Genomic DNA, 14,715 nt, shown 5'->3' with positions numbered 1-14,715 from the left:
TGGCAGGGACTCATTATAAATGTAGTCCATGGAAATCTTAACACTTCATGGTAATTGTAGTCCATGCAGCCCCAGTTTGGCCAACGCTGGCCTATGGTTTAGCCCAGGGGCTCTCCAGATGCCCGTGGACTACAATTACCATGAGCCCCTGCCAGCATGGTCAATTGGCAGGAACTCATGGTAATAGTAGTCCACGGACATCTGGAGAGCCACAGTTTGGCAGCCCCTGGACCGTTTATGCACTGGAGGTTTCATGCTGAGCTGCAGGTTGGGAGTTTTAGTCGTGGCAGGTTGCCCCAACCTCTTCCTGCACCCACACGGGGGAGCATTTGGCCTGGTGCACCTCATCCGCCCCCGATCTGTGCTCCTGCGTGGGAGCTGGGGCAGTGCAGTTCCCAGTGCATAAACGGTCTTGGTCAAGCTGGTACTTGCTCCCCTTACAACAGCATCAAGCAATGCTTGACTCACCAAAACGTAAGCTACATTTTGCTGGCCTTTCTAAGCGGTCCGCCTGGCTCTTTAGACTGAGCAGGCTAACAACTACGGAGGGGAAAGGACCTCCAGCCTGCACCTCTGCCAAAGTCAGCTCTGAGTCCCCAACACCCGTTGTCAACACAAAGTCCTGCAGGCCACAATACATATCTTGAAGCAAGGTTGTTTTAAGTTTTACTTTTACAACCTGTCTTAACCATTCTATCCCTTATGACCACGCTGCTATGTTTCTGATTTTGTGTGCGTAACTGGACTGTGATAGGCAAGGGGTGAAAAATGTCTAACTTTTGCTCAGCAAGGTGGACATGACCAGATTCAGACCCACATGGCTATCCACTCAAATCAGTCCTTCACTGTACCTATATCACGGGTGAAGCTAGCCAGAGTTGTGCATGCACACAAAATCTCACACCTAGTAGGCCTTGTTCTGCTACTCGAGACTCACTTGAATCAGCCCTTTGCTGCACACGCATCCCAGGTGAAGGTAGCCAGTGGAGTTGTGCATGCACACGAAAACTCACACCTAGCTGGACCAAATCTTGTTGTGCCTCTCGAGACCCACTTGAGCCAGTCCTTCACTGAACCTACATGATGGATGAGAGTAACCAGCAGAATTGTGCATACCCACGAAAGCTCACACCTAGTTGAACCAAATCTTGTTGTCCTACTTCAGACCCACAGGGCTACCCAGTTGAATCAGCCCTTCCCTGTACCTACAACACCGGTGAAGCTAGACAGAGTTGTGCATGCCCACGAAAACTCACACCTAGCTGGACCAAATCTTGTTGTGCCTCTCGAGACCCACTTGAGTCAGTCCTTCGCCGAACCGACATGATGGATGAGAGTAACCAGCAGAATTGTGCATGCCCACAAAGGCTCACACCTAGCTGGACCAAATCTTGTTCTGCTACTTGCAGCCCACTTGAGCCAGTCCTTTGCTGAACCGACATGATGGATGAGAGTAACCAGCAGAATTGTGCATGCCCACAAAGGCTCACACCTAGCTGGACCAAATCTTGTTCTGCTACTTGCAGCCCACTTGAGCCAGTCCTTCACTGAACCTACACGATGGATGAGAGTAACCAGCAGAATTGTGCATGCACACGAAGACTCACACCTAGCTGGACCAAATCTTGTTCTACTTGCAGCCCACTTGAGCCAGTCCTTCATTGAACCTACATGATGGATGAGGGCAACCAGCACAGTCGTGCATGCACACAAAACCTCACACCTAGCTGGACCAAATCTTGTAAAGCTACTTCAAACCCACAGGGCTACCCACTTGAATCAGCCCTTCCCTGCACCCATCTCACGGGTGAAGCTAGCCAGGGTTGTGCATGCACACGAAGCTAGCCAGGGTTGTGCATGCACCCAAAACCTCACACCCAGTGGGCCCGATTTGGGCGCGCTCCTGGGAGGGGGAAGGGCGGGGGGCCCGAACAGCCCTGCACGGTAGGCCCAGCCGAACCAGGGATGGGGGGGGGAGGGAGAGAGAGAGTTGGGGGGGTGTCGGCGCATGCTCAGAGGCGGGGGCGCGCGGGGACCCCGACGCGCGGCGGCGGACACGTGTGAACGCATCTCCCGGGGCCCGTCGCTCCCCGGAAGGCCTCTGCGGGTCCCGCTTGTTCCCCCGACAGGAAATCCTGGCTGGGCTGGGCGCCTGAGGAGCGGAGGGAGCCGCGGCCGAGCGGCGGGTTCCGGGGGAAGTGGAATTATTTTTTACCAGCGAAGAAGAGATCAACTTCCACATCCGGTAACAAGGGCCCTATACAAAAAGGCGCCGACTGACCTGGAAAAGCTTGGCCGCGCCGGCCATTGGCGGGGCGGGTGGCGGCGAAGGGGCGAGGGCCGAGGCGAGGGGAGGCTCTTACCGTGCTGGCCCGCGCCTGCCGCCCGCCGCCCGCGACTACGCCGAGCCGGGGCGCCCAGGGCCTCCGCCGCTTCTCAGAGGCGCCCAAAAGCCCCGCGAAAAAGTCCCCCCGCGGAAGGACACCGCGGACGCGCCGCGCGCCTGTGAGGCGGCCGCGCCGCGCGCGAGGGAGGAAGGAAGGAAAGGGGAGGGGCGCGCGGGCGAGGCGCGCGCGGCCCCCTCGGCCGTCGGGCGCGGGCTGAGCCGCGCGGGTGGGTTTCCCCCCCCCCTCTCCCCCTCCTTCTCTTCCTCCCTGCCGCTTCACCCCCTCCCGTGGCGGAACGGTATTTATGGAACGATAAAAATAGGAGGAGGGGGGGGTGAGGGAAAGGAGAAGGGCAGCGGAGGGATACGGCGCCGTCGCGAGGCGCATGCGCGGAGCTCCGGGCAGGGCGGGAGGGCTGAGGCGAAAAGGGGAGCCGCCATTTTCTCGCCGTGGGTTTTATTTCCCGCCCGAAGGAAGGAAAGGGAGGAGGAGGAGGGAAGGGAGGAGAGGAGGGAGGCGTCCCTCCTTCTCGGTGGGAAGCCCGAGGCGGAGGTTTTTCAATCTGTCGCCGCGAAACCCAGTGAAGTTAGATTGCTGTTGGGCTGCATTGCTGCATTCAGGGTTGATATTTGCAGCCCTGTGCAGCTTCCCCTCCCCTTTTGCAGCGAGGTAATAGCGGTTCATGGGTTTTGTTGGGTTGGTAGCAAGCTTTGCAATAAGGGGGGCTTGTGCATGAAGTGGGTGGAAGCCCTGCGAAGTTGCATTCAAGGTGTGAGCACAATTCCTCCCTCCACCCCCTTAGAGAGGGCAGGTAGGAGTTGTGTGCACCCAAAATGCTCAATTCTTGCATGCAACTCGGTGGGTCAACAGGTGAGTCCAATAGCACCTTTAAGGCCGAGCAAGATTGATTCAAGGCGTGCTGAGCACGCCTTGAATCAATCTTGGTTGGTCTTAAAGGTGTATTGGACTCGGTTGTTGTGCTACTTCAGACCGACACCGACCCATTTTGGATCTCACTTTGTGGGTCTTGAGATGCTGCAGTTCGATTCAGATTATGTTCTGCTGCTTCAAAAGCTGCACAGCTACCCACCTGAATCTATGAAGTAAGTAAAGAACTTCTTGGCAGTACGGGAAAGAAATGGCCATTTGCAAAGAATATTTTTAAAAGAAATTCCATTGTCCAAATCTAATGTTAATGGGGGGGGGATTTTTGTGTGTGTGTGTGACCGTTTTGTCTTCTGTAACCTGCCTCGGTGAGAGAGGTGGGCTGTAAACAAAACTGTCAGGAAGAAATAAAAATGAAGAAAACAGCTTTGTTGATCTCACACTGTCTTTGTTTCACTTTACCCTGCATGTAAGGAGAAGTTTACCAGGGTGTTGTGGTTTTTTTTGTTTTTTTTTAATGTTGTTTGTTTGCATGAATCAGTGTCAACGTCATACCCCCACCTCCCCAATCCCTTTGAGGATTAAGTGTCTGAATTCATTGTCACAGGCTGCGGCATCTCTTTGTCTTCCCAAGCATCACTATTAACTGATCTTCTATTTTAAATAAAAAGTTGACTGTGAAGTTTAGTATAAATACCAAGAAACCTCAGATGAGCCTTGTTAGTCATTTCACAAAAGTCCATAGAAGATTTTGGCCTCTGCTGGAGCTATTCATATTCATTTCCTGTGGACATGGCATATGGAACAATAAAATAGTGCACTTGCAGACATGACTGCAAGAAAACTAGTAGTGCTGGCAGATGACCTGGGTTTGACATAAGGAACCTATAATTTCTGATCACTATGATTGTTAAGTGGTATTTGAAAATGTGACACATCTCCTTTTTAACTCGCTAGATTAATTACACGTTTATTTATATCACAAATAAATATTCTGTGGTGGTTTTTTTTGTATTGTAACTGGATTGTTACATAGTGATCGTTGCCACAGTTTAGGGAAGGGGGTGTATGTTTTAATAAGAGTTCTCTTTTCTTCATCGTGTGTAGTAAACATGTTCATAATGTATAGGAAATTAGTTTTACTGTGCCTTTCCACCAGGTATAGCCTCTAAAATGATTTACAGCATCCGTATGAGCAATGCAACAAGTCAGCTATGCTTGGGAGGACCAAGCCCTATGAAGATAGGTTGAGGGACTTGGGAATGTTCAGCCTGGAGAAAAGGAGGTTGAGAGGGGACATGATAGCCCTCTTTAAGTATTTGAAAGGTTGTCACTTGGAGGAGGGCAGGATGCTGTTCCCATTGGCTGCGGAGGAGAGGACATGCAGTAATGGGTTTAAACTTCAAGTACAACGATATAGGCTAGAGATCAGGAAAAAAAATCTTCACAGTCAGAGTAGTTCAGCAGTGGAATAGGCTGCCTAAGGAGGTGGTGAGCTCCCCCTCACTGTCAGTCTTCAAGCAAAGGTTGGATACACACTTTTCTTGGATGCTTTAGGATGCTTTGGGCTGATCCTGCATAGAGCAGGGGGTTGGACTAGATGGCCTGTGTGGCCCCTTCCAACTCTATGATTCTATGATCTAGTAATCTGCTCTCTCTCATGCCAAAAACACTTTGGTGTTGCCCCTTTGTCCCCACGCTTCCACCCTTAACTGAAATAGGTTGTTGACCAGAAATAGGTTCTAGTTTCTACAGAAGGGGCTGATTCCACTGCTTTCTATCACTGCCACAGAACCTGGCAGCGTGTTCAACAAAATCTGACCACATGGCATAATTTGGATCAAGGCATCAAATTAAGAACAGTCCCATGTGAACGACTGGATTGTACAAGGACAGGCAGGTACTTCTAACCGTTGGTGCAACCATAACATTCCTGGCATGCCTAATGGTCTTGTCTAGTTCACACTGTCAAGATTAAAGAAGCTGGAACAGGCGATGCTTGGAGAAATGTCTATTAGTGGAGGCAGTGTGCCTGCTGGGAAATCTGCCCTTAGTAAGGTGAACCATTTTGTCATAAAGTGTATTGCTTAATTAACAGTGAACACTGGCCACCATGTTTCTGTGGAAGTCATAAGTATGGAAAAGATGCAGAGTTATGTGGACAGCAAGCTGATCGGTTCATTCTTCTGACTGCAGTTGACACCAACAAAAAGGATCCTCTTGTTGACCATAAGCATCATTTCACAAGTTGTAAACAGTAAAAGAGCCAACTTTAAAAGCGTTGCATAACAATTCATTGCAGGCATTTGACCTCCCCAAACACACAGCTTCATAAAGCCATGGGAAATGATGTGCCTTCCACACAAAATAAGTGGTGGTGTGAAATCATGTCTGAACAAGCTATGCTGGATAATTTTTCAGCACTGGGGAAAGGTGTCTGTTGACAACAGTGCTCTCTGATCGCTATGGTAATGTTTAAACATCCCTTCAAAATAAGATACAGACACGCCACAACAATGAAGTGTGTTGTAAAGGGCTGGGGGGGGATGAAGTAAAGGCCCGGGGGGGGGGAGAGAGAAGGCGTCCTTCGGGGCCCACCTCCAATTAGTCGAAGGACCACATGTGGTCCGTGGCCCACAGGTTGGGGATCGCTACTGTAGGGTAACCTTTTAATATGGTTGAGAGACGGATTGACCAAAAGAGTTCAAAGAAGCCAGGACCATTAATCTCACCTGTAACCGAGTTGCTGGTATGCTACTATCAGCTCCAGATCCCCATTGGAATGCAAGAATTGTGGGTGTAAGATAGAGGCTCGTGGTGTAAATCCAATTGTTTTTATTATTTAAACATACTCCTGTTTGATTTGCACGGGAGACATAAGTGATACATGCAAATTTGATGACACATAACACCCATGTAATAAACAAAATATTGATGTATGTGTACTTACCGGTACTTACCGGTACTTGTTTACTGATCTTTATCATAATTACGGGGTAGATCATAAATGAATATTGGTAAAGAAGTGAGGGGACAGGTGTGATGAAAGGGGATGAAGCCACATGGTAAATTGTGAAAGAAAATCCAGGTGTCCAAATCCCAAATACTCAAAATTAACTCAAAAGTTAATTTAAATTTGGGGAATTCTTTTAACCTAAAAGTTAATTTACTAAAGGTTGAGAATTCTTTCCTTGTATATTACAAAGTGGAGCAAATTTAGAGTCCAGGAGCACCTTTAAGGCCAAAGTTTTATTCAAGGTATGAGCTTCCGTGTGCACTCTTCCTCAAATAAATAAAACTTTGTTGGTCTTAAAGGTGCCACTGGTCTCTAGATCTGTTCTGCTGCTTCAGACCAACACGGCGATCCACTTGAATATGTGATGAAGTAGAATCATGGAAGCCTGAGTAATACTGCTGTACTTTAACTGGAGTTGAGAAATAGGTCTATAATGGCTCTTTATCCCCATTTGCATTCAGGATGGGACCAACAAAAATAGCACCACTTATAAGGCTGCAAAACCATTTTTTCTTAAAAAAAAACTTGCTTACACAAGTTTTCATTGTCTCAAATACACCGTTTTTACCCCAGTCTGTTTTTACAAGGAGGGGGCTCCCATTCACTATGGATGCCCTAATTATTATAGGCTCTGAAAATACAGGAGAGGGGGGGAAATCTGCACAAATTTCTGTGCAGCATAAATGTATAAATTAGAAGCGCCCCCCCCCCTTCATCAAACATACCGAATCCCCCATGGGGGTTGGCCAAACTGTGGCTCTCCAGATGCCCATAGACTACAATTCCCATGAGCCCCTGCCAGGGAAGGAGATGCATGCCGGCAGGGGCTCACGCTAATTAATCAATGGACACCCGGAGAGCCAGTTGGGCCCCTACAGTGCAACAAGAGCCCTGCTTGAACGGCAACCCATCTAGCCCAGCACCCTAAAGCAGGGGCGGTCAACCTGTGGTCCTCCAGATGCCCATGGACTACAATTCCCAAGAGCCCCTGCCAGGGAAGGAGATGCATGCTGGCAGGGGCTCACGCTAACTAATCAATGGACACCCGGAGAGCAAGTTTGGCCCCTACAGTGCAAGAAGAGCCCTGCTTGAACGGCAACCCATCTAGCCCAGCACCCTAAAGCAGGGGCAGTCAACCTGTGGTCCTCCAGATGCCCATGGACTACAATTCCCATGAGCCCCTGCCAGCGTTTGCTGGCAGGGGCTCATGGGGATTGTAGTCCGTGCACATCTGGAGGACCACAGGTTGTCTAAAACAGGGGCAGTCAACCTGTGGTCCTCCAGATGTCCATGGACTACAATTCCCATGAGCCCCTGCCAGGGAAGGAGATGCATGCCGGCAGGGGCTCACAGTAACTGTAATCAATGGACACCCGGAGAGCCAGTTTTGGCCCCTACAGTGGTCATGTCCTGTGGTCATGTCCATGGACTACAATTCCCATGAGCCCCTGCCAGCAACCGCCGGCAGGGGCTCCTGGGAATTGTAGTCCGTGGGCATCTGGAGGACCACAGGTTGCCTAAAAAAAGACCCTAAAGACTGGCATCCGGAGGTCGACTGCCCCTGCCCCTGGAGGCTCCCTTTAGAGCTGCTCCGTGACCAGGGCGGCCTCTATGCCGTGGGCGTGACACGCGAGGCCCCGGCCTGGGCTTCGGCGCCTCCGGCGGGCCGGCCCCTTTCCCGGCCTGCTCTCCCCGCCCACAGGCCGCCTCCCTCCGTCTCCTCCTCCTCCTCCTCCTCCTCGGAGCTCCGCCGCGGAAGCCATGGCCGCCTGAGCGCCGACATGGGCCGGGCCCGGCTGCAGAGGAGGCCGCGAGACCCCCGAGCGGTGAGGAGCCCTGCCCGGGCCGCGAGGGTCTCTTAAGGCCTCGGGCGTTGGGTCCACACGTGACGCAGCGACACGCGTCGGGGCTTTGGGTTCGGGGGGGGGGGAGTGTTGGTTTTACTGCTGGTGGGGTTGGGGCTCGGCAGGGCGCCTCTGGGCCGGTGGGATGGGCACCCTCCTGGGCACCCTTGGCATTTTGTCTTTTTGGGTGCTAGAGAAGGGTGGGTGGGTGTTTTAAAGGCACCCTGGTTTCTGGCACCCTGGTTTCACCCTCCCTTGCAGCTCTGCTGGGTGAAAAGTCATTTATTGCAGCATTTATTTTTAAAATGATGCCTTAGAACAGGGGTGGTCAACCTGTGGTCCTCCAGATGCCCGTGGGCTACAATTCCCATGAGCCCCTGCCAGCGAACGCTGGCAGGGGCTCATGGGAATTGTAGCCCACGGGCATCTGGAGGACCACAGGTTGACCACCCCTGCCTTCAGAATAAGAATCAATAAGGGGGTTGCTGGACTTCTGGTTCATTTGGGAATCCTGCGGGGGCTAAGATGGGCTCAGGTGCGAAGCGGTGTGGGGCTGGAGGAGCAGAGCAAAAATCGAGTCCCAACTAGGCGTGAGCTTTCATGCGCAGGCGCACTTCCTCTGGCTACCGGCAACCCGTGATCAATGCACAGCGATGGATTAAACCAAGCAAGTTTGTTAGTCTGAAAGGTGCTGTTTGGCTGGAAGGTTGATATGAGTACTGAGCCAGCAGGAAATCTGTTCTTACCTCTGTTTACAGTGGCTGGTTTTCTGTCAACTGTTGTTACCCTTCTTGTACTTCAGATTTCTCCCGTATGCTTTCTCTATCTTAAGTGGTTTGTTGGGTTAGGTCTTTTGGGAAGGGCTATTGTTATGTTGCTTACCTGTTTAAAAGTAAGTAAACAAAGAAATAGTTTTTAAAGACCTAAAAGCATCCTATGTGAACTTGTCCTCCTTAGTCCCTTTGGACTGCTTCACATAAGACAGTAATTCCACATTGCCATAAAAAGGAACAAGAGTCATAAAGCATCTTAATGGCTAACTAAATTTTATTTTAGCGTGAGCTTTCATGAGTTAGACAGTGTTTCATCAGATGCAAGGAGATGAAGTCTAAAGTACAAAAACTTATGCTAAAATGAAATAGTCATGAAGATGCTACAAAACACCTTATTTTCACGTGTAATGACATTCCTCGTGTAGGTCTGAGTATGTCATTTAAGCTCTAGTGCGTGCTCGAAACCTACAGCACAAATCGTAGAGTTGGAAGGGATCTCCAGGGTCATCTAGTCCAACCCCCTGCACAACTCACAACATGGGGTTGTCATATTTCTTGGAAAGATTGATTTGAGACAGGCATGCAGGTCACTCCATTTTAATGTGTTGCTTTACTTTTGGGGACTAGCTTTTCAGTTGATTTAGTCCATCGCTGTACATCTATCACACAGGTGAAGGTAAGCCAGAGGAAAGGTGCATGCTGGGCTGGCTGAGGTTACATGCCGACAAGGCAAAACTATAACTTGTGACATTCGGCCTGCGTTATCCATCTGATGTTATGTAAACCTGTAATAGTCAGTGGTGACTGACTAACATTTCCTCTGACAGTCATATGACCGTGGAGGCTGCAGGTTCTTTTAAGGAATGCAGGAAGCACTTCCCTTTCACCATCTCCCCACCTCTGTAAAGATTCCAGAGGTGAGGTTGACCCGTAGAAATAAGTTCCTACTTATTTTAATTCAGCTGTTCATAGAGAGGTAGAAAAGGTTTTAGCCTACTTGATGAAAATAATGTATAAAGAATCCTGTATAGCAAGGGTAGTCAACCTGTGGTCCTCCAGATGTCCATGGACTACAATTCCCATGAGCCCCTGCCAGCAGGGGCTCATGGGAATTGTAGTCCATGGACATCTGGAGGACCACAGGTTGACTACCCCTGCTGTATAGAACTTTACCTACCTGTATCAGGGCAGGGTGTGTGGCTGTCAGTAGTACACAAATGTGAAGGAGAAGGGAATACTTGGGCTACGAGAACTGTGGGTGTTGAAATATTTTGTGAGTGTCTTGGAGGCCTTTTTTTAATGTCAGCTCTGCAGCTGCCACGGGCAAATGTTTGTGTTTATATTTATTTTAAAAATCATACTAGCCAAAATGGTGGTCCATGGGGACCGATTTGTGGGAAATTGTACGAAATTGGGGAAGCAGCATTCGCTTGGGTGGATTGTTGACCATGCAGTCCTACGCATTATGCCTTACTAAGCCCATTCACTTTGACTTAGATGGGTGTTTTAAGATTGCAACGGCAGGATTGCCGCAGTAACTTATTAACAAACAAAAGATGTTGTTTGTAGCAATACCCGACCCAGGCATGTGGGAACTGGACACTCGGTTGGCTTGATAATTTTGAACGTTGTACAGTTGTAGTCCTCAGCTCTGTGGAGGCTCTCACTTGTGTCTTTAATTCGTCGGCAGTAAGCAGAATAGCTTTTAGCAACTCTGGTGGTTAATCTTTATTCATATTTATTAATATTAACCAGTACTCTTAATCTTGTAAATCGTGCATCCATATGTAGCCTTCAGGTAGAGTATAATCAACTTCCTATTGAAGGCAGACATAAAATCTCTCCTGGTTTTAATGGACTCGGGTTTCACTCAGATACGGTCTTCAACGGTGCAATTTGTCCATGATGCAGTCTAGGTAGAGTAGTTCTCCAATAATAAATTTTGTTGCAGGATCTGCAGTGTTCTGAATAGCAGGATTTGTTGCTGGGACCTAACATGGTTCATAGAGTAGGAAAGCGTCTTTTAAAACGCAATAATTTGTTTTTTGCTCTTCGCACTGACCTCTGTTTGGACAAAATAAAGGAAGTTTTACATTCTTGGTCTGGCATAGCGCACGCTATTTTGGAGGAATAGAATCAGTTTAATATTTGTACCCTAAAAATGTCACATCAAGCATTTGTCTACTTCTTATGACAGTCTTGATTCCATTAGTGTTTGTTGTGTCTTACTCTAGTGTAAAGGTAAAGGTAAAGGTATCCCCTGTGCAAGCACCGAGTCATGTCTGACCCTTGGGGTGACGCCCTCCAGCGTTTTCATGGCAGACGCAATACGGGGTGGTTTGCCAGTGCCTTCCCCAGTCATTACCGTTTACCCCCCAGCAAGCTGGGTACTCATTTTACCGACCTCGGAAGGATGGAAGGCTGAGTCAACCTTGAGCCGGCTGCTGGGATTGAACTCCCAGCCTCATGGGCAAAGCTTTCAGACGGCTGCCTTACCACTCTGCGCCACAAGAGACTCGTTACTCTAGTGTAGCCTTCCTCAAAAAATAAACCGGACAGCACGGCAGATAATGATTTCTTCCAAATCTAAGGGACAGATTTCCATGTTTATTAAGAATCCGAGTCTCTTCCAGTTGCCAACTGTGTAAACGACATCGTGTAAGGCAAAATGCAACATACTAATAAACCAGCACGGTGTAGTGAAAAGGGGGCATGGGGGGAAGGAAGTGTATCCCAAGTCTCTTGTACCTAAAAAACTGGTACAGGAATGTAGGCAGGGTCCCACCACGGGATGGGAGGAAGCTACCAGGTTTTGACCAAGAATAAAAATCATTAATGTATCAGGACTTCCCTGTCTTAATCATTGTTCATCCTTTATCAGCTGACCCAACTATTTGTTTGATCAGTGGCTATAACTTTCTCCTTCCTCCTCTTCCTACGTTTTCCCCCCCTCTTCCATTCTATCCTCACCCAACAACTGTGAGGTAGATTAATATGAAACAAATTCTCCTAAAGATGCTCGTGCCGGTTTTTGAAGGTCAGATAGCCTTATAGCCAGGCTTGACTGGGCACGTTCACGGCTACGGACTTTGGAACGTTGTTTTAAAACGTTCTCTCCGCTTGCCAAGGACACATTACGGTCTTGAAGTAGCATTTCATGTTGGCCGTCTCCCGTGAAACAGAAGAGGTTGGGAATTGTATCGTAAAAAGGGAAGCCTTGAGGTTAAAAGCATCGTAAACTTGGCTTCTGACAATCCCATGGCTATTCGTGATTGAGGGAAACCACACAATATTTCCTCTCTTTAAAAATATTTTTTTTTCACATGAAGGGAGAGTAGAATGTGTTATTATTTAGATCAGCCTTTCTCGACTTTTCTACCATTCAGAAACCCGTGAGACAACCTTCCGGCTTCGAGAAACCCCAGAAGTGGCGCGATCCTGCAGAATAGGGTTGGGAAGCAGAGCTGTGGACACGCCCACCTGGAGCCCCTCCCCTTCCCACCCCCTCCTAGCCCATCATTGGCCATTGGGGTGGCGCATGCGCAGGCCGACATGACCATATATGGTCATATCAACACATTTAAAAAAAATATATTAAAAATGAACTCCCACCCATTCAGGAAACCCTTCCAGGGCTATCAAGAAACCCCAGGGCTTCACAAAACCCCGGTTGAGAAAGCCTGATTTAGATACGTATGCGCCGCTGTTTTTCCCATTGGGTGTCTTGTACTCTACTAGTCAGGTCTCTTCTGGAGCAGTGCCCCCTGGTCTCAGTAACAAGGCTTGGGAGCTATGAAGGATCCTGGCAACCAGAAGGCACATCTGGAGGTCTGGAGCTTTCTAGTGGTCCAATTGATCCAGCAAGGCAGCGTTCCCAACCTTCAGCCTCTGAGACAGTGTTGCATGCTGCCAGTGTGACAGTCCTTCTGTCACTGCTGTTGCAGTAGAAGAGGGAACAGGCCTCAGGAAGCTATGGGTCCAGGTTCAAGACCTGTGAAGTGGAGGCAAAGTAGGCATCTCATGGGCGGGTGGCCAGGTTTCACTTGCAGGTTCTGACAGGGTGGCCTCTGGCACCATCCCCTGGCACCTCTGCCATGCAGGCCCTCTCTGGTCCCGGTGGCTGATGTAGAGCCTTTTCACGTGAGCATTGAAAGCATGGGAAAAGCTGGCATCTGCCAGTCTTCTGCCCCAGAAAGTATTGATAAGAGGTTCCGATTGTCATATTCAGCAGTTTGTTCTTGGGCACTTCCGGTTTTCCCTAAAATTAATATCGCCTTTAACCTCAGCAGAGCCCAATTACACAGCGTTGCTTTGGTGGGGAAGAATAAAAATTACATAAGGCGTTGAACCTTGGCGATATATTTAGAAAGAAGCTTCCAGGATACAAAGTCTTTGTTAGTAATCCGTAGAGAGTGTGTGAGAGAGAAAAAAAACCAGTCGAAGCTACTGTCTCCAGATTGAACAAGGAAGATATATGTGCACATCAGCAGATGGAGAAATACAAGGGAAAGTCTCCGTACTGAGCAATGTAGGAAACAGTTCATCGCTGTGGACACCGGTCCATATAGAATCAGAGAATCATAGAGTTGGGAGGGACCTCCAGGGTCATCTAGTCCAACCCCCTGCAGAATGCAGGAAATCCCCAACTACCTGTCCACCCTCACTGACGCTAGGTCCACGCCCATATGTTTAAGAACGTTTCCTAGCATTTATTTGGTGCAACACACAAACGACTCAGAGCTGGAGATTGCAATGGTTAACCCTTCTCGCTTTAAAAAACATTGGCCTGCTCCAGGAACGGGCGGGGTTTGGAACCGTTTTCAGTGCTGGCCTTCATGACTTGCTCCTGTGCATGCCAGCTGCAGACAGAGACATGTAGGAGCAAGCCCTTAGAGCGTTCCAAGATACAGGTCATCCAATGAGCCTTTGTGATGTATTTTCAATCTTTTCTTTCAGAAAACGAGGATTGTCGATTGGTAATTGGAAGATCCGCACTGTCCTTATTTGAAAGAGGCAGAATCCCCTCGGCATTAACATGCCTGCCGTGGCTTCTGTCCCGAAAGACCTATATCTCTGCACTTCACTGAAAGATCTTAACAAGAAGACTGAAGTAAAACCTGAAAAAACCAGCACCAAGAGGTATGGGTGTTTGCTTAGTGGACACACCACGCAATCCTGACTTCTGTGGCTTTAGAAAGTCGTAATTTTATCTATCATCTATCATCCATCTATCCTTCCACCCATCCATCCATCTATCCATCCATCCTTCTATCATCTATCATCTTTCTATCATCTATCATCTATCAATCCATTTATCCATCTATCCACCCACCCATCCATCCATCCATCCATCCATCCATCCATCCATCCACCCTTCCATCCATCCATCCATTCATCCATCCATCCATCCACCCACCCTTCCATCCATCCATCCATCCATCCATCCACCCATCCATCGTTGGATTTCTATACCGCCGTTCGCCAAAAGGTCTCATGGCGGTTCACAATAAAATATAACATCGCAGTAAAATCACATAAAACCCCATAAATACCCATTATTACAATAAAAAGATGACATTCTATTCTGTGACTCTCCCCGCTTGTTCAGAGAGCGGTCAGACGTTAGTTCCGTAAGAGAGAGAGGAGAGAAAGACTGGCTGATGGATTAGGGATCTCAAATGGAACCCGGGCTCTGCCCTGGCCTCAACCGTACGCCTGGCGGAAGAGCTAAGGACTGGATTGTTAACCATCTTGTTTCTTATAGTTCATTCCATGCAGTGGCCATTCTGCTAGATTCTGCACTCTGTACA

At 48.8% G+C, this 14,715-nt stretch overlaps 2 protein-coding genes across 6 annotated transcripts in view; one reads left to right on the top strand and one right to left on the bottom strand.

Annotated features, from left to right (window-relative positions):
* Positions 1 to 2,584, bottom strand: part of GABPB1 (GA binding protein transcription factor subunit beta 1) — a 28,698-nt gene extending 26,114 nt beyond the window's left edge. Inside the window, exon 1 of one of the 4 annotated variants that reach the window (XM_077318376.1) lies at positions 2,282 to 2,584. In XM_077318376.1, coding sequence (XP_077174491.1) covers positions 2,282 to 2,308 — 27 coding nt within the window. In that variant the 5' untranslated portion in view covers positions 2,309 to 2,584. Of the gene's footprint in view, positions 1 to 937; positions 2,191 to 2,281 lie in introns of those variants that run through there. The other 3 variants (XM_077318378.1, XM_077318375.1, XM_077318377.1) reach the window with 3 other exon arrangements.
* Positions 2,585 to 7,890: 5,306 nt separating this feature from the next.
* Positions 7,891 to 14,715, top strand: part of USP8 (ubiquitin specific peptidase 8) — a 31,722-nt gene continuing 24,897 nt past the window's right edge. The window contains exons 1-2 of one of the 2 annotated variants that reach the window (XM_077317657.1): positions 7,891 to 8,114; positions 13,862 to 14,044. In XM_077317657.1, the coding sequence (XP_077173772.1) occupies positions 13,941 to 14,044 (104 nt within the window). In that variant the 5' untranslated portion in view covers positions 7,891 to 8,114; positions 13,862 to 13,940. The remainder of the gene's footprint in view (positions 8,115 to 13,861; positions 14,045 to 14,715) is intronic. The other variant, XM_077317658.1, reaches the window with a different exon arrangement.

The sequence above is a fragment of the Paroedura picta genome, chromosome 18 (assembly GCF_049243985.1).
Source record: "Paroedura picta isolate Pp20150507F chromosome 18, Ppicta_v3.0, whole genome shotgun sequence".
In the NCBI taxonomy this organism is placed as follows: Eukaryota; Metazoa; Chordata; class Lepidosauria; order Squamata; family Gekkonidae; genus Paroedura; species Paroedura picta.
Note: the sequence above shows the minus strand (reverse complement) of the source record. Positions and strands in the feature narration are given on the sequence as shown.